The following is a 21,357-nucleotide window of genomic DNA, read 5'->3' as shown; positions in this document are numbered from 1 at the left end:
GATTCGAAAAACTCTGATTGGACTTATAACTTAATAGGTCTGTCCTATCCATGTGACCCACTTGGTGTATGGCATCAAAGACATGGCCCATTTTGTAGTCCCTGTTCTTAAATCTGTTAATAAGATCTTTACTGTGTTAACTATAAGACATATTGTCCGAACAAATGCGTTTAAGTCTGATAAATTGTGATTTGGGAATGTTTTTGCATATATGAGGGGGATGAAAACTGCTGGCATGTAGAATCGTGTTATATTCAGGATGTTTTCTGAATATCTGGGTATCCAGAGTATGGTCAGATAATCTGTGGATAGATACATCTAAAAACGTAATATTGTTGAAATCGTAGTGTAGGGTGAAATTTATACCCCATCGATTATTATTGAGGTATTCCACAAATTCAAAGAGACCTTCCAGATCACCTTTCCATACAGCCCAGCAATCATCAAGGTAACGTCGCCAAATGTCAAGATGTTCAAGGTAAATATTGTTCTTGGTATTGTATATGAGATCCTTCTCCAAATAAGCCATAAAAAGATCGGCATAAATTGGTGCAAATGAGGAGCCCATGGCGGTACCTTTGGTTTGCCAGTAGCAAACAGCTTGGTAAAAGAAAACATTGTTGGTTAGGACATATGAAGCCATATCCAGTAGAAATTCATTGAATTTGCATGTGTATAAGCCTGAAATTTGTAACCAATAGGATAAAGATTCTAATCCCCCAGAATGAGGAATATTGGTGTATAGGGCGCTAACATCTAGAGTGCACATGCGCCATTCAGGTTCCAGTTGTGTGTCTGAAATGAGTTGAAGAAAGTTGGTTGTATCTTGTAAGCGTGAACGGATAAGTGGCAATAAAGGTTTCAATTTCTCAGTCAAAAAGAGGGAGAGGGGTTCAGTAAAGTATCCCCTACCAGATACAATGGGTCTCCCTGGAGGGTGTGTGGGGTCCTTGTGTATTTTAGGCAAGAAATATATGTATTGGTTTGATGAATCTTGTACTGAAAGTTGATGCATGAGATTGGAATCAATAATGGAAGCATCCCTGGCATATGTAAGGAATTCAGAAATTTCCTTTTGAAATTTCGATGTTGGATTTATAACCATTTTGGAGTAATATTTAGCATCCGATAATTGTCTGAGAGCTTCATTATTATAATCTTGCCAGTTTAATACCACAACAGCACCCCCTTTGTCAGCCGAAATGATGACAATGTCATGATTATTTTGTAAATTGTGAATAACTCGTTGTTCAGCCAACGTGATGTTGTTGGATTGAATATCAAATGTGCAATGTGAATAATGTAAGTCCTTAAGAACATTGTTTTGAAATTGGGAGACAGCAGGATGCATGGGAGGGTTAAATGTAGATTTGTGATATGTGAATTTTTGTACATAATCACAACCATTGGAACAACCAAAAAACAATCTTAAATTAAGTAATCTACAAAATGAGGAAACATCCTGTGCAAAAGAATCTTCAGTAACAAAAAAACCTGGTACAAATGATAAACCTTTATTAAGCACATTAATTTCAGTTGGTGACAAGTTATAACTAGAAAGGTTTAAAACATTATTGTACGTGTGTGATACTACTTCATCATTGCCAGTTGTAAAAGGCCTTGTATGTCTGTAATCACCTTTGTGTTTTCTCCCCCCTCTCTTGTACCTGGCCCTAAAGGGGCACTTGTAAGTGATCGCTTTGGAATTGGTGAACCGCATGCAATCTGCAGTTCACTCTCGGGGCCAGAAGTTGGTTCCTCAGTGTATGAGCCAGTGTCAGAAGTCCAATTAGTTTTTAATATTGATTTAGGTCTTTTTCTTTTGGTAGGACGACTGTGTGGAATATTAAATTTGACTTGTTTCTTGGTTATACTGAAAGGATTACTGCCCTGGTAGTCAGAGATATCCCTATTAAACTTTTGGATTTTCTTGGTTTTGAGTTGTCTCCAGAGTGATTTTTCCTTTTGGTATCAGGACAATTGTTCGGTTTTTCATATTTTTGGTGATCTGGATATAACTGTCCCTGGTTGTTTGATATCCTTTAAACAATTTGATAGGCATTTTTGCCAATTTAACTTGGGTTCTTCTGAGTGTGTCTTTCTGAATTTTTTCCCCCACTTTATTGGAATTAATTGTTTAGACTCAGACACTCATCAGGAACGTAGCCTCCATTCGAGTCTATTATTGTTCCTGATTTGGACGTAGCCATTGTAGCTATAATTGTCCATTTGTATTTATCTCTTATATATTAACATGGATTTACTGAGTCTAGTTTCTGGACTTTCCTCAGATCGTGAGGATCTGAGTGTCTTTGGCTTGGGTTTAAGCCATGATAGTTCCAATATTGGTGAACCACTGGGGTCAGAGACCACCTGTAATCTGGCATTCGAGAAACTTAACAAACATCTAAGGTCTTTACGCTCGAATGTGTGGCATGCCAAATTTTTTAAGGCATACATTGCCAAAAATATTACTCCCCGCGGCTTAAGGGTTAGAATACAACCCTTAGTTGCCGAAATAGATGACGATTTATCGTCTGAATGGGCAGATATCCAACACAAATCGAGTATGGCATTTGTTGAAGCATTAAATAAATATTATGAGCGTACAATTGATAAAGAAATGAATACTGTTTTGACTTTGGCCAATGATGTTAAACCTTTTGAGAAGGAGCCTTTCTTTACCAAACAATTGACCAGAGTGGCCTCTGATCTTAATACTCTGGAGACACAACTCAAAACCAAGAAAATCCAAAATCCGGTTCACCAATTCCAAAACGATCACTTACAAGTGCCCCTTTAGGGCCAGGTACAAGAGAGGGGGGAGAAAACACAAAGGTGGTTACAGACATACAAGGCCTTTTACAACTGGTAATGACGAAGTAGTATCACACACGTACAATAATGTTTTAAACCTTTCTAGTTATAACTTGTCACCAACTGAAATTAATGTGCTTAATAAAGGTTTATCATTTGTACCAGTTTTTTTTGTTACTGAAGTTTCTTTTGCACAGGATGTTTCCTCATTTTGTAGATTACTTAATTTAAGATTGTTTTTTGGTTGTTCCAATGGTTGTGATTATGTACAAAAAATTCACATATCACAAATCTACATTTAACCCTCCCATGCATCCTGCTGTCTCCCAATTTCAAAACAATGTTCTTAAGGACTTACATTATTCACATTGCACATTTGATATTCGATCTAACAACATCACGTTGGCTGAACAACGAGTTATTCACAATTTACAAAATAATCATGACATTGTCATCATTTCGGCTGACAAAGGGGGTGCTGTTGTGGTATTAAACTGGCAAGATTATAATAATGAAGCTCTCAGACAATTATCGGATGCTAAATATTACTCCAAAATGGTTATAAATCCAACATCGAAATTTCAAAAGGAAATTTCTGAATTCCTTACATATGCCAGGGATGCTTCCATTATTGATTCCAATCTCATGCATCAACTTTCAGTACAAGATTCATCAAACCAATACATATATTTCTTGCCTAAAATACACAAGGACCCCACACACCCTCCAGGGAGACCCATTGTATCTGGTAGGGGATACTTTACTGAACCCCTCTCCCTCTTTTTGACTGAGAAATTGAAACCTTTATTGCCACTTATCCGTTCACGCTTACAAGATACAACCAACTTTCTTCAAATCATTTCAGACACACAACTGGAACCTGAATGATGCATGTGCACTCTAGATGTTAGCGCCCTATACACCAATATTCCTCATTCTGGGGGATTAGAATCTTTATCCTATTGGTTACAAATTTCAGGCTTATACACATGCGAATTCAATGAATTTCTACTGGATATGGCTTCATATGTCCTAACCAACAATGTTTTCTTTTACCAAGATGTTTGCTACTGGCAAACCAAAGGTACCGCCATGGGCTCCTCGTTTGCACCAATTTATGCCGATCTTTTTATGGCTTATTTGGAGAAGGATCTCATATACAATACCAAGAACAATATTTACCTTGAACATCTTGACATTTGGCGATGTTACCTTGATGATTGCTGGGCTGTATGGAAAGGTGATCTGGAAGGTCTCTTTGAATTTGTGGAATACCTCAATAATAATCGATGGGGTATAAATTTAACCCTACACTACGATTTCAACAATATTACGTTTTTAGATGCATCTATCCACAGATTATCTGACCATACTCTGGATACCCAGATATTCAGAAAACATCCTGAATATAACACGATTCTACATGCCAGCAGTTTTCATCCCCCTCATATATGCAAAAACATTCCCAAATCACAATTTATCAGACTTAAACGCATTTGTTCGGACAATATGTCTTATAGTGAACACAGTAAAGATCTTATTAACAGATTTAAGAACAGGGACTACAAAATGGGCCATGTCTTTGATGCCATACACCAAGTGGGTCACATGGATAGGACAGACCTATTAAGTTATAAGTCCAATGAGAGTTCTTCGAATCTACCTCTTAGATTCACTACCACATATGGTCGGAATTCAGATAACCTGATCCAGAGCATACAAAGACATTGGAATTTATTACTATACGATACTGATCTATCTCCCATTATTCCCAATAAATGTTCTTTCTCATTTAGGAAAGGTAGAAATCTGGGTAGCACATTCAGTCACTACAAACATGGACACACTGTTGATAAGCCTGAACCAATTCAAACCACACTAACAGGTTCTATGCTTATGGGTTGTTTTCCTTGTGGACATTGTACAAACTGCAGCAAAGTATCAAAAACCAAAGAATTCACCAGTAGAAACTTATCCAATATTTATGAGATTAAGTTTTTTGCCAATTGCAGTTCAGATTGGCTAATATATTTGGCTACATGCTCATGTGGAGCGTTTTACATTGGTCAAACATCCAGACCACTCAGATTAAGAATTTCTGAGCATATCAGTAACATTAAAAAAGGCAGGATCAACAACGCTCTATATAAACATCAGGTATCACATCCTTCAGCATCCTTTGTGTTTACAATTATTGACATTATCAGGGGTAAAAAATCCAATAAAACAGGTTGGCATGCATTGCTTAACTCAAAGGAGAAAAAATGGATTGTGAAGTTGGGTGGGCTTTTCCCACCCGGTTTGAATGACAAGTTTTAGATATAACCAATCAGATGTATTTGCAGTCTATATGAAGGCATGCTTGAAGTAAACTTGTTTCACACTGAAGAAGGCTGTGTTTGTTAATACCAGCCGAAACCGGTTTGTGCACTTCTTTGCTGTCCTTAGTATTTATAATAAATTGTTTTTCATTGGGTTTGGTTTTGCTGGCTCATCCTTTTGTTTTTTGTATCATGCCTTTTGGAGCCGTGCAATTGCTTACGTGCAAACAATTTTTTTATATCACAGCATTGTAATACACCTAAGCCACCAATCAAACTGAGGTCACCTAGGTCATATTCAGGACATTATGCCTTCACACTATTTGGCTGGCAATATTATCTAAAGAGTTCTATTGTTCTGAGAACTCCCTAATTCTACTACAGAAAAGACATACTCAAGGTTTGGAATTAAGACAGTTTGGCCATGGTTCAGAAGAGTCTTCAGTGAGTAGTTAAGTAATTTTATACATTTTAGTTCAGAAAGGACTCATTTTAGCTAAGAAATCAGTAGGAAGGTGGAATTGTAGAGATGGGTCAAGGATAACTCCTAGACATTTGTAAATCTGGATATTGGAGATGACAATCCTCAGCCAGTCAGTTACATTCAGGGGAGAAACAGCAGCAAGTCTACCATTTCAAAGAGTACTGAGTTAGTGTTTGAAGCATCAGTAAACCAAGAGCAGAGCATTTCGCTGAGCTTATAAATACATTCTTTAGATTAGTAACCTGTTGGGTACTGCTTTCTGCCCGCCCTTGCCAGCATATCTATCCTAGGCCCTCTTCTTTTTTCCATTTTTATTAATGATCTCCATACTGTTTTTCCTCAAGCCACCTGTATACAATACGCTGATGATTCTACTTTAATCTGTATTGCTAAGTCATCAACCTCTCTCCAGACCCTTACTCAAACTGTATTCAACTCTGTTGAAAATTGGTTCACCCATCATTGCCTCTTCCTTAACCCCCAAAAAAACAAAATTATTACTTTTTGCTCCCACCCAGAAATCACCACAGATCCCCTTCACAATCACCTCTAATAATGGAACTAGTATTTCCCCTGATACTACTGCACATCTCCTGGGCATAACCATTGATCATAACCTCAGCTATGATGACCATATCAACAATACTATAAAAAATGTCAATAAAAAATTAGGCTCCCTGTATAGAATCAAACCCTTCCTCACACCACTAGCTAGAAACACCATTGCCCATACTCATCTCACTTCTACCCTATTCTATGCTTCTGCTCTCTCTCTCTCTCTCTATATATATATATATATATATATATATATATATATATATATATATATATCTATCTATCTATCTATCTATCTATATATATATATATATATATATATATATATATATATATATATATATATATATATTTTTTTTTTTTACCAATCTATCAAAGCACAATCTTACCAAGCTTGAAACTAGCTATAATAATATAGTCAGATTTGCCACTGGCTCCCCTTATAGTACCCACCACTGTCTCAACCTTAAACAAGTCGGATGGTCAGAACTACAAAACCAATTACTATTTAATCAACATGTAATCACACAAAAAATTCTTTATCACCCAAATAATACCCCTATCCACTCTAACCTGATCTCCCCATATAAAAATCTTACAACTCTACGCTCAGCTAATAAGCTACTAATTTCCAACATTAAATCTAATAACAAAGCTGGAGACTCACTCTTTACCAATGTTGTGGGCAGAATCTGGAACAAGCTTCCTAGAACACTCACTTCTCTCTCATCTACACCACTCTTCAAGAAACATCTCAAAGAACATCTAAACTATATTGGCTTTGTCCCTGCTCTAAGCCTGACTGAATCATACTTATCCTTTTATTTTTCTTCTTGCTGTACCCCTTCCTCCTGGCTATGGCCCCTCTGCAGCATTAATCAATACAAGCTAACCTTATACTAGTACTTGTGTTTTCCTGCCTTTTCTCTTTCTCCTTCTTTGACTTAATGAATGATAATTTTCAGATATTGTGTAAACTTGTACTTGATTGTATCTTAAACCTACGCAAGACTTTGTACTTGATTGTTTCTTAAACCTAACCAAAGACTCTGTACTATTGTTCACAAAAACAATTTTTATTTGTTTTCCAACCATTTTTGCTCTCTAATGTATTTGAATCAAGTCATTTTTTAATTATTGTATTTTGTAATTTACTTATGCTTGGAGCTTTTCTCCCCAGGCCTCTTCTGAAAATGGACATGTATCCAACTAGACTAGCCCGGTCAACAAATATAAAATAAATAAATAAACAACATCTGGCTCCCTGAAAGTTAGTGAGTGAAGGAAAGAACGTAAAAATGCAAGTTACGTTTTGTAAATTTTGCATTCAGGGATAAACCTTCTTGATTCGGGTTCCTAGAGCACGACCCTGAGTCTGGTAGCACAGACACTGAAATATTAAATGAATGACTTATCGTTATTAAGAATTCCCCATTCCAGGGAAAAGGAGTTCATTCAGTGAATCATTATTTTGTTCATGAGTTCCCCATTCTTAACCTGTAAATCATTTGCAGTTCTATTTGTAACCTTATGGCCTGGTGAAATTATGCCTCGTTTTTGTTGCAGTAGTATTAATTTATTTATTTTTTATATGTGCAATATAATCTTGTGCATTTTTATTAGCATAGCAACCTTCTTCTTAGTGTTGCACTATTTCTTCAGACAAAATCCATACTCTGTGCATGAAATTTCCAGGTTTACTTACAGTTTGAAAGAAACTGAACAGCAAACCTACCCGTTCTTGTGTGCCAAATTTACCATCCGCTACCAGGTGAACTTCATAGGTAAAGTTCATGTTCTTTGCAAGCTTGATTAGTAGGTCTATGCAGAATCCAAAACAGCACTGAGGGACAATAGGACGTCCTACGAAAAGCAAAATGTAAAGAAATCATTTTAGGCTTTTGTTACAAATTATCAGATATATTACAAAATGATTTAAAATTTGCTGTTTTCCTAGATCAACATATGCAAAGTTCATATGTATTCTACTGTATTCAGAAAGGCAAAGCTTTATATCTGATGAACTGATTTTCAAGGAATAACAGAACAATTGAAAACCGCTTCCTCAGCGTTAGTGAAATACAAACAGAACCAAATAACAACGCTGATCCCCTGTGTCTTGAAACGCTCCGGATACAAGGGAAAAAAACTCAGATTAATAAAATCCAATTTATTGACCAAAGTTAAGTACTTTCATTTGATAATATTACTATAGATCCTCGAGGTGGAGACCCTAAGGGACTTTTGTCTCGTAAAGAAACCTGGTGGCAACTTTATACAGATGCTTCCAATGCACCAGGTTTAAATGATTTTATAAGTATTAAATCAATGTTATAAGATTCATATATTTTATAATATACACTTTTTATAACCTTTTAGGTGTATAAATAAATTCATAATTCATATTATTTTTATTGATATTTTAATACTTGGTTTACATGTATTACTGTATGATTTTTATAGTACATGAATTCAGTAGTTTGGCAACTGTTAGACTGGAAGTTGCAGTTTAAACCTATCTCTTTAAATGATGCAATTTTTGGTGCCAAAGAAGTTATTTAAGCTTGAGAAGTGTTAATGGTTTTATTTGTAGTTCTGAAGAAGCTCGCATATGAGCGAGTAAAAGCGCTTAACTTTGGTCAATAAATTGGATTTTATTAATCTGAGTTTTTTTTCCTTGTATCCGGAGCGTTTCAAGACACAGGGGATCAGCGATGTTAGTTGATTTTCAAGGAATGGATTACAAATGTAGTTCTCTTAAGCCTTTAAGATTTCTGTTACTAAAATTATGATATCATATAGTTGAATCCAAAAAGAAATGAAACTTATTAAAGAAACCCAAGACTTAAATGTCAATGACAAAAAAACAAAATCTTGATTTTCCAATACTGCATGCAAACAGATGTCACTGCTAGATTGAACTGGATACTAGACTACAAAGAAGTCTACAAAACAGTTACTGTAAGAAAAGCCATAGATGAGCTACTAAACAGAATGATAGAAGATTTTAAAAAAGGACAATACTAAGAGGATGCAAAACGATTATTCAGTACTACACACACACACACACACACACACACACACACACACACACACACACACACACACACACACACACACACACACACAAAATCCTTCTAGAAGGAATATAGAGATGTAAGCTATTTAATTTCTACCAAAACATAATCTAAGGTATCTACTCTTTCATATCATACGAACAATGCAAAAAATAATATACTACCCTGCAAAAAGCAGCTACATGCACTGAATAAAGATATTGCCAAAGTGATGAATTAATAAACAAAATGTTACAAATAAGTAACAAAAAAACAAAACGATCACCACACTCTGTGAGCAGTCAGGTCCAAGAACAAAGCAGAATCCAATTATAAGTTAAAACCAAAAGGACCCAATGAAGAGGCTGTAGTTTCCAGTTTAAAAACACAGTTTTCATCCACAAAAAGGAAGCACAAGCGCTTTTGTAGGTACAAATCCCACTTCTTCAGATGCTAACAATTGTTCAAACAGGAATGGTTTAAATACATATACAGAAACACCTGGAGTAATAAAGTAGTGACATCACCTTAAAGCTGCACTCATGTTAAAATGTTTAAGACAAGGGTATTATACATCTACCTGCCTATATTTGACTAAACATTTAAATACAGTACTTAAGTTTTAAAAAATATGTAAAAAGATATAAAACATTACAATACATACTCTGCAAAATATATATAATTATTTACTATATATACCTATTGCACATATTTTCACCTAGTGAAGGGTCTTTTCTTTAATAAAGGCTTGAGGGGAACATATTAATTCATTCCAAAATCAGCATTGGCTCTCAACCTTACTGTCCATTCTGCTTCTAAGTTTTCTGTGACATTTCATATGCCACCACTTCTAATATTCTCAGATGCCCTGCTTATAACTAGAAACTTAAATGTGTGTCTAGAATCAATTTCATTCACATGTTTAGCTAAAGCACTTAAATTGTCCTTCTTATTAATGTGGTAAAGATTCTCCCTGATTCTATCTTTTAAGCACCTATCAGTTTTCCCCACATACAATTTTTCACATTTTAAACAATGTGCAGGATAAACCACATGTTTAGTTTCACAGGTAGCATAGTCGGGGAATGTATTTTCCTGGCCGAGATTTGGAGACAATGAAAGAACACTGGGCAGTTCGAATCAAAGATCCTCCACACTATCCAGTCGTAATGAGGAACAAAGAGAATCAGGAAATGATTATTCCAACAGAGGGAACACCTCCATAGAAGAGAGTGGAAGGGGCTTTATTGCAGATGAGTGCGAGCGATTCCATGATGTCATCAGAGGCAGAGCTAATGTTGAGTAACCCACAGGAACTACATAATAATGACAGAGATCTAGGAGTGAGACATAAAACCATACAGGTCACGGCACAATACATCAGGTACAGAAACGGCGAGTTCAGAAGCTTTATTGTCTGTACTAGATGCACCCGTCCCTTTAGGCTTGCACAAACTCTCCTTTCCCCTGCCGGTGAAGACGCAGCAACAACTCAACTCCTTTATAAGGAGAAGGAGTCAGAGCAAACAGAAAAGAAAATTCGAGGAGGAACAAGCAGGTTCGGGCAATATAAAGAAGGCTTTTCAACAGATGAGAAAGTAGTCTGGAATTTATCCAGCTATGTTTTCTCAGATGATGAACTTAATGTTTTGCAGAAAGGACTATCGTTAATGCCTAGCAGGTATTCTGATTATACTAAAGTTATTTTTGATATTAAATTATTCACAAGAAATTTAACTTTAAAAATTATGTTTGAGTATGAATAAACAAGCGAATATGTTTAGGAAACCAAGTACATTTATTCAGATTACAAATCCTTTGATAAATGCCTTTGAAAGTATGTGTTGATGAAGTTTATAAATTGCAAATGCTGGATGATAAGAAGTACAAATATAAAAGTACTTTTAATTTAACTAAGGATGAGAAGTATCCTTTAAGAAGGTTGCAAGAGAACACAGATAGAATTATACGTCCAGCCAACAAAGGTGGGCCAATAGTAATCTTGGATGCAGATGGATACAAATATAAGATGCTTGATAGGTTACAGACTGATGGCTTTTATAGGAAAATAACCATTTTAGATATTACAAATATGACTGAAGACGTTAAACAGTGTTTGTGTCAACTTATGAGAAATGAATATATAACTAAGGAATTGTTTGATTATTTTGTTATACAGCATCCTGTACTTCCTGTTATACAGGGATTACTGAAGTTACATAAAGATAAAATCAATCCACCTTTGAGGCCAATAGTGTCAGGGAGGAGATGGTATACAGAAACGATCTCCATATATAGAGAGAAACATCTAAGGCCAATGTTGAAGAATATTTATCAGGTTCTGAGAGATACAGAGCATTTTTAAAGGGTTTATATATCTATATGAATAACAGAAATAAGGATGAGACATTTATATTATTGACAATGGATGTGGTGTCCCTTTTCACGGTGATACCTAATGAGTCGGGTCTAAAACGTTTAGAGATTCATCAGGGAGTAATCTAGTAGCGAAGAAAGAATATACATTTGTTAGTAGAGCTAACTAAGTTGGTTCTATACAACAACATCTTTATTTTTGATAAGGATGTGTTTTGGCAATGCAATGGTGTAGCTATGGGCACTTCATGTGCCAATAGCTACGCCAATGCAGTAATGGTTATAAGCGAAACAGAATTTGTTACAGGGACCATTTAAAGAAAAAATATTGTTTATGAGAAGGTTTGTAGATGATCTTTTTATGCTATGGGGGGGGGGGCACCTATGAGGAGTTACGGAGATTTGAGGGGAACATCAACAGTAGTACTTCTTATTTGAAGTTTACAACAGTACACTCAGAAAATAATATTAACTTCTTAGCTGTATCAATTGTAGTTGAGAATAGTGGATAAATATATATACCAAACAGTATAAAAAAGTTTGTCATGTTAATCATCTTCTGTCAAAGAACAGTATGCATCCACCACATATTTTTAAAAATGTGATTAAAAACCAAGTTTATAGAGCTTCTAGGCTAAATATGCATGATGATTTTCATAAATGAACTGAAGTAGTTAGAAATGATTTGAAGGACAAAGGGTACACTGAATCATTCTTGGATAATAATATTCAGCAGGTTGTAAAATTAAGACAGTCTAAAGCTAAACCTTACTTTTCTGAGAACAGGAAAGAATGTCTGAACAATAAGGAAAGTATCACTAAACTGAGAGTACCTTTAGAATATTCCACAAATGTAGGCATGTATATGGATATTGTAAGGAAATACTGAGGAATTCTAACCAGTGATAAACAGATTAAGGAGATGATAGATGTGGAACCAACATTTTTATTTAAGAATAATTTGTCCCTGAAAAGGAGACACTTATTCCAAACAGTGTTGAAACCCCAATAAGAGCTGGTACTAGACTGTGTGGACATTCATTCTGCAAATTTATAGATACATGTGCACAGTTTATACACCCTTACTATCATAGAATATATAATTTGTGTCTCTATGCTACCTGTGAAACTAAACATATGGTTTATCTAGCACATTGTTTAAAATGTAAAAAATTTTATGTGGGGAAAACTGATAGGTGCTTAAAAGATAGAATCAGGAAGCATCTTTACCACATTAATAAGAAGGATAATTTAAGTGCTTTAGCTAAACATGTGAATGAATCTGATTCTAGACACACATTTAAGTTTCTAGTCATAAGCAGGGCATCTGAGAATATTAGAGGTGGTGACATATGAAATATCACAGAAAACTTAGAAGCAGAATGGACAGTAAGGTTGAGAGCCAATGCTGATTTTGGAATGAATGAATATGATCCCCTCAAGCCTTTATTAAAGAAAAGACCCTTCATTAGGTGAAAATATGTGCAATAGGTATATATAGTAAATAATTATATATGTTTTGTAGAGTATGTATTGTAATGTTTTATATCTTTTTACATATTTTTTAAAACTTAAGTACTGTATTTAAATGTTTAGTCAAATATAGGCAGGTAGATGTATAATATCCTTGTCTTGAACATTTTAACATGAGTGCAGCTTTAAGGTGATGTCACTACTTAATTACTTCAGGTGTTTCTGTATATGCATTTAAACCATTCCTGTTTGAACAATTGTTAGCATCTGAAGAAGTGGGATTTGTACCTACAAAAGCGCTTGATCTTCCTTTTTATGGATTAAAACTGTGTTTTTAAACTGGAAATACAGCCTCTTCATTGGGTCCTTCTGGTTTTTCTCTTAAAATGTTACAAATGACTTGCATTATTGAAGGAGATCATGACCTCTACACTCTTGTGTGGTGGACTTCACCTCTCCATGCACTCCCAAAATAATATATTCCCACTCCACGGTAATGAATCATCTGCAGTGAGTGCAGTACTTGGTTTCTGTATAAAGCCAGACATTTCTCCTTTTTCCAAGATAGTGTGACTTTTGAGTTACAATAAATTAGTAAGGGGAGTAGACCAACATGGAGGAGTATTTACTCTGAAAAACTAATTATGTGTATTGCTGTTCTATACTATACAACCACTTGAGTTTATTTACTAATAAATAGATGGGTCATAGTTGAATTCAGTATGTGAAATCCTTCAGGATATTATCATCTGAGCTTTGGTCTTAAGATGTAAGCACTGCATACAGTGTATATAAAGCAGGCTAAAAAGTGAAGATCAGTAGGTTTGTGCGATTTGAACAAATTTTGTCTAACAAAGTATAATTACAAATGTTCTTTTCTCCATTATTTACACTTTAATGGATGAAGCAGGATTGATTCATACTTTAGTAAAGTTGCTGAATAGAAAAAAAACTGCTGCTATTTATTGTGGCTACTACGTTTCCCATAGAGAAATCACATTTCACATTAATATTGCCCTATTTATGAACTGTTGTGATACATTACTTTCACTTTTATTGTTTTATGCTGCAAAATTTGTGATTACATTCCAGTTTTATATGGGATTTGTCACTGTTAAATTTTAATAAAATATAGGAGTATGCATAGCAATCTATCATGATGATACTCTCTCACAGTCATAGCTATCTATCACGATGATACTCTCACAGTGCATAGCTTTCTATCTGGATGATACTCTCTCAGTGCATAGCTATCTAGTATGGCGATACTCTCACAGTGCATAGCTATCTATCAGGATGATACTCTCACAGTAATCACAATATTGGCTAGCAAATGTTAGCCTATGGTCAGCTGAACAAAGAGTGTGGTTCTGTAAATATAAGTAGTATATGGTTATATTCAATAGTTTCAGTCACGAGAAACAACTATCAGTGCAGACCTTTTTCTTGCACAGCCTGTATTGATTGCTCCCACCTTATCGCTTGATTTAGAATAAATGTTGACCACTTCACCTATGCCATGACTTTGGGGTAGGGGAGGGAACAAGAGTAGCCAGAAATAGTCCACAAAGACACAGGGAGGGCAAAGAGATTCTGCACAGAAGGCACCACAAATGAGAACTGAACTGCAGAACCAAGCATTGTGAGGCAATAGTGCTAACAGCTGTGTTTGTGCCACCTCAAAAGTGCCTTTTGAAATATAAAACTAAAGTCCAAAATGTGCAAAACTCAAGCAGTCCCATAAATGAGGCACGTGGAATATTGAGTAGATAAGTATTTCAACATATGTTTGCTTCATACCATCCTAGCAGAGCATCAAAAGTGAAAATATGTTCTCCTTGGCTATTTGAAAGGTGATAGCATATACCTGAATGCTTTTGGACTTTTAGCTAAAAGATACATATGTACATAGAGATACACTGATATTTGAAAATGAACTAAAAGCAATAACAAAGAATCTATGTAATATAGATGTAGCGTAGTCCATGTTATTTCCGAGTGTCTGTTTTGTGCAGTAACTAAACATATATTGAGTGTCACATGATTAGTTAAACTAATTGCAGAAGATTGTGTCTCTTTACATGGTTTCAATACATTTATATTGTATATCTATTAATATTATATGTCTGGTTTCTCTTACCTGTCCGTTTAACCTTGTAGTCATTAATCATTTAAATTTCCTGCTGTTTCAAATGGACCTTGACACTTAGCCAAAAAATGTATTTTCTAAGGAAGAGACCAAAAGAAATACAGCGCATCTTACCTGTGAATTCACCTGCCCTTGCATTCATGTTCCTCACATATTGTTATATAGACTGGACTGTGTCTATGTACTTTCTTACAATGGTCATCACTACTTTGTCTATCCTGTTAGTTGGTATATCATTGTGACACTTGAAAGAAGTTTTTCTCTTCTTCTCAAGTTTCTGTTTGCAATATTCAACAGTCCATAAAGAGTATCTGCTGTATAATATTTAAAAGGACTGAAAGAGCTTGAGGTCTATGGTACTTCTCTAAGGGCAAGCAGGAGTTGTAGTTAACTGGTCCCAGTTTTTATCATCATCCTCAATTGCTTTTTTAGTGTAGTCATCTGTTAGGAGTGGTATCCTGAGATGTTTAGCTGTCTGACCGTAAGGCAATGGCACAGTTGGTATATTACTTTTGACAGAGTCCTCTGTTCAATGAACATTTCCTACTCTGGAAAAATTATTTCTCCTCCTCTATAGATTGAGCACCAGCCTTTCATATACAGGAATAGCCTCATAATACTTGATGCAGCTCATGGTAACCAAAGTATACTTAAAGCCCCTGGATGATTTTATTAAAGTACCTGCAAATATTCACAGCTATTAATTCAATAGGAACAACAATAACAGGAATGGAAATACTGTTTTTAAACCTGGATGAGGAGCCTTCTTCTGAAATTCAGGGCATCCAGCAAAGAAATCTTCAATTTTGTTCATTATTCCTGTCCAGTAAAATTTTGTTAGAATCCTTGACATAGTGTTCTCCATTCCTAGGTGCTCCCTAATGCATGAATATATGTTAATTTCAAGGTTTGGACATCACTAGTTTATGTATATCACAAGCCAAAATTCCTGAATTGTAATGTTAGAAACATTTTTTAGACTCCACAAATCTAGTGTCATTAATTGATTATGCTGTCTAATACAGTCAAGTAGGTATGCTGACTACATCATTTTGTTAATCAACAGACTTTATATGGATAGTTTAGGCAGGACTCACCAACACAATGGGTTTAGCATTTACAGAGGAAATAAAATTTATTATCTCCTCTAATTTTCAGTTTTCTTGTCCAATGTAAAACAATACATTCCTATGGTTGATATGTTTCTTATTTCATGTAGCTCCTAAACAAACAAGTCAACGTTGTTATTAACACTGTCTGTGGGAGGACTTCATTTGCTGGAATGTATCCCTTACAAAATACCAAGATTCCACCTCTAACTCTTGGATGTTGACTTCCATTATGAAAATACACATAAGCATTGAGACCTGGCTAGCAGTCTTCAATTTTTGCCATGTTTCTGTTATAATATCCATATCTGTCATTTGTTTTAACAAATTTTGAATTGGTAGTTCTTTATTAGTTATACTGTACTCTTTTGTAATCAATTGGTTTACATTGCTGCCATCAACAAACTGATGCAAGTTTGTTCCTGGTGAGCAAACCGCCTATGTACATTCATTTCAGTAAGCAGATCCCTTTTTAGAATTCTTTTTCACCTTTGTAAGATGTTAGCTGTCTTATTTGCTAGTAGTCATGAACTTTGATATGTACCAAGAAGACTGATACAGTTACAGCCCAGTACGTGTTTTTATTATGTATGCATTATGTTCTGCATGTCTTTTTTTGTTTTCTCTCTCCTGCTGCTGTGAAGAAATAAGCAGTTTTATGTTGCTAATGCCAACATAAACTATTATACCCTGATCATTGTTGCTTTGAAAAATTCTAACTATGGCATCTTTGAAGTCATTAATCATGGTGCCTGGAAAAATTGTCACAGTGCTGTATAAATTATATTGCATGTAGATGTAAGTCTCTGTACACCTAAACTCTACTCCCTACAATCCCTTCTCAACCTAGAGGACATTGACATTTACGTTGTGACTGAGACATGATTTAAAAAGGCTGCGAGAACTCTGGTTTTGCAGGGCTATAATGTCTTCCACACAATTTGACCAGCTACTGCACAGGAATGGAAAAAGGTGGAGGTGTCTCAATCCACACCCAGAAGAGACTCACATCTAGGCTGGTAAAGCAGCATGAAGCAATAGCACGTCATCTTATCCAAATAACCATCATAAAGGCCCCATTCCATGTATTAACTAGCTACAGAATGCCTTCTGTGACGTGAGAAAGCCACAACACCCATACAGGTACTAGAATCACTCAGTATTAAACCCAATACCATTTAACTAGGTGATCAAACTTACCCAGCTATGGACTGGGAAACCTACACTACCACTAGTGTACAAGCACATAGATTCCTGGACATTACCAAAACAAATGCCCTGGAACAATTAGTCACAGTACCCACTAGAGGGAATAACATCTAGGAACTTGTCCTTGTTAATATGGGAGCATCTTACACTATCCCTAGCATATCTTCATCACTTGTTAGGTCTAACCATAAAGCAGTCTCCTTCGATATAAAACTGAAACTAGAGATCCCTTTCACCCAAGGTACCTTTACACATTTCTTTAAAACAAACTACCTACTCCTAAGTGATACATTGGCAAGCTTCAAATCCTCACCAAACCTATTTAACTCCACTAAATACATAAACACACAACATAGGAGCAAGTAAAGGTCAAATCCCAGAAACAAGCTCATATGGTGGAGCCATAATATCAACAAGCTTTATAATAAAAGGTGGCACAGTGGTGCAGTGGTTAGCATTGTCCCCTCACAGCAAAAGGTTCTCCAATTCGATTCTCAGCCGGGGTGCCTTGTTTGCAGAGTCTGCATGTCCTCCCTGTGTTCATGTTGATTTCCTACAGGTGCTCCAGTTTGCTCCCACATTCCAAAGATGTGTCTGGAGCATTTCTCCCTGGCTTCAGCTGAAAATGGGCTCTGTCGCAGTCGGACTTTCTCAATAAACAAATGTTAAATAAATAAAATAAATAAAAAGTGAGAATAGTAATTAACAGAATGTTAGAGCCCTTGTTACTGAAATAAAAAACTCGGGAATGTAATGAAATCCACAGCCAAGTTTGAGGCTAAAACAGCTACTCAAGCAAAAGAAAGCATTTTTTTTTGCTTATGTTCATGATTTCAAAAGCACAATGTAGCAATGCACTGAGCTGATTATGAATGATGTTACCTACACTGAGGCTGAAGATGTAGTGAATCTAGTAGCTGATAAATGTAGTGCTATCTGTACCCATCTTTTCTCTTTCTTTCCCTCAACATGTACCTGAAAAAGACTTGCCTCCAGCTGTCATGCAATACCAAGTCCTAAAAGTGCTAATAAAAACTAAAAATACTGCATCAGTAGGTCTTGATAAATATCTCAGGATCCATCTTAAATAGCATAACGCACAATTTAGTCACATGTCTAACATTGTTCAATCTCAGCCTCCATAGAGGTTTAATACCAAGCAAATGGAGAACAGTTAGTCATTCCCCTGCATAAGGGAGGGCCTTCCACAGACCCAGGCAATTAAAGACCCATAACTCTGACCAGCCTCGTATGCAAAGCCATGGAAAGAATTAATATGGAACTAAACAATCAGGACATTGGGAACCTTCAAACACTGGACCTGTCTGTTTGGATTCATCAAGGGCAGGTCATGCTTACTCAGCCTGGTGGATTTTTTTGAAAAAGTCATCAGTGCAATGTATGAAGGCAAAACTGTGTATACTGCATACCTCTACCTGGCCAAAGTTTTTGACACAATGCCACACTCAGGCATAGTAGAAAAGCTAAATTAAATGGGAATAAACCCCTATGTCACCTGCTGGATTGTCAAATGTCTCAGAAGATGCAGGAGATCAAAATAGGGGAAGCTACCGCCACAAGAGACTAGTCATCAGTGGAGACCCCAGGGCTCAGTGCTAGAACCTCTACTGTTGGGCTTGTAGTTCTCTGAAGTAAAAGCCCATACCAAAGGACTCTGGCTGACTAAGTGGGTATATGACTGCAAGGTAAAAGCAGTCGCTGAATCCCCAAATGACTTGCCCATCATTCAGGAATGTTTGTCCCAAATAATAACTGGTACCAAAATCATGGACCAAAACTAAATGCTAAAAATTCCTTTAGACATTTAAAAATATATAAAAATAATAAAATAATTTATAAAATAATAATAATAATTAACACATTAAGAAATACATCATTGTATCTTTTAAAAAGTCATCTACCCCAGGAAATTCTCACATTGGCAGTACGCCCCTAACAGTTGACCCACTTGTTCAGGATTTGGGAACTTATACTTTTGTTCAACTTGCGTCCATTGTTGTAAAAAAGTCCTCTATATTACACAGCTTATAAACAAAGTGATTGTGTCTAGATCTAGGGATGTCATTCACCCCCTTTACAAAGCCCTCATTAGGCCAATCATCAGACACATGCAACTACTGGAACTTTCAAAGAGATCTTACTAAAAGGATACAAGGCCTAAACAACATTCAGACATGAAAATGGGAACAAAGGCCAAAATAGGAACATCTAGCTACAAATCTGGACATCTCATTAGCATAAAGTTTGTCTATTAAATAGCACATGGCTGTTTCTACTTCCAGTATGAATGCATGACATAGGATCATAGGAAGTTACTAGGCTATTGGCCCTGAGGCCCTTACAAGCCTAGCTAAGAATTTAGCCCATGTTCCAATAGGCCAGCACCCAATGCCCCTGCCCAGCAGGGACACAGGTGGAATCCCAGGGATGTATTTTCTGTTCCCCATTCAGTTATCCAGGATGCGCTTAAAAAGTGTTAATGAGATGCTCTGCTTGACGTAGAGTGGGACTCTATTCCGCAGAAGGGGGAGTCTCTGGGATACAAATCTGAACTGCCAACAAGCCCTATTGATGTCACAGACCAGGTTGCAGTTGTGCGTGTGGGTTACCAAAGTGGAGCTCGACTTGTGGATATACAGCAGTCCCATAAAGGTGAGTTCTGAGATTGCCTTGTATGCCAGACAGAGGTTACCTCTGAGGAGTCTGTATGAGACTGAGTAGAGGGACATGGCATTTAGCCTATCTGTGTAGAGTAGATGTTTGAGGCCCTGGACTCTCCTGGTGTGGAACCTCTGTGGTCTCTCCAGCTGCTGCATGTACTTTGTGAGGTACATGCTGAAAGGGGCATTGTACTCAATAATGTGTCTTATAAGGGAAGAATACAGGGATGTTATGACCACCTTGTCCCTGGATGAGATGCCCTTACTAATGAGGTGGGTCATGTAGAAGGCTTTCCGTACAATGGAAGCAGTATGATGGTCAAAAGTCAGGTTACTATCAACCTGAGTGGCCAAGTCCCTAACGACTGATTGCAAGCTTAGGACCTTGTTATTAATGTGATAATTTGTGGAGATGTCACTCTCCCCAAAGGAGGGGATGATGCAGTTTTTGACATTCAGTTTGAGGCCATGTTTCTGGCATCAGTCATGTGTTTGGGTGAGACCCTCTTGGAGGATGACTCAGAAACATATTTAAAAAAGTGACACAAAAATTATGGAAAAATATGAGCATGTTATCAGAGACTGTGTAAAATATGTATACTTGAACTGTATTGGAAAAATTCTACCACACAAGGTCATTTATTCTGCTTCAGAAAAAGGGAGATTTAAGATGCATCCTTTTTCTTTAAATTGTTTTTGTCACTAGAATGTTGGTCATATAGTGTTCTTTTCTGTATACTAACCAGCTTCATCAATCTTGTGATGAGCAGGATATGGAAAACTGTGTGAGGGAGTAAATCAAGTCTGAAAATAGGGACATCTTCAGCAGCAGTAAAAAAGGACTGAAAATAGGAGAGTTCCTCCAAAATAGGGACAGTTTAGAGGACTGGTCTGCTGTTCAGCTCAGTGACATAACCAGACTCTCTTTCCTTGTTCTTGAAATGAACCACCCCAAGCTTATGTTATTTGTCCTCTGGCAATGGTGCCTTCCCTTTTTGACTTGATTCAACACTTTCCACAATTTACCCCTAGCTTCACGCATGTAGATTAAGTCTCTCTTCAACAAGCATTCATACATTGCTGATCATCCTCCTACCACAGTCCGACCTTGTGTCGGTTTTACAATT

At 36.3% G+C, this 21,357-nt stretch overlaps 1 protein-coding gene across 1 annotated transcript in view; it reads right to left on the bottom strand.

Annotated features, from left to right (window-relative positions):
- Window positions 1-21,357, bottom strand: part of LOC122790836 (glutamate receptor ionotropic, NMDA 1-like) — a 1,095,578-nt gene that overhangs the window by 43,839 nt on the left and 1,030,382 nt on the right. Inside the window, exon 10 of the mRNA XM_044058475.1 lies at window positions 7,913-8,040. Within this exon, the coding sequence (XP_043914410.1) occupies window positions 7,913-8,040 (128 nt within the window). The remainder of the gene's footprint in view (window positions 1-7,912; window positions 8,041-21,357) is intronic.

This window comes from Protopterus annectens, chromosome 16.part0 (assembly GCF_019279795.1).
Source record: "Protopterus annectens isolate FY-2018-M chromosome 16.part0, PAN1.0, whole genome shotgun sequence".
In the NCBI taxonomy this organism is placed as follows: domain Eukaryota; kingdom Metazoa; phylum Chordata; order Ceratodontiformes; family Protopteridae; genus Protopterus; species Protopterus annectens.
The sequence above is the reverse complement of the archived record's forward strand: the minus strand, read 5'-3'. Positions and strand labels throughout refer to the sequence as shown.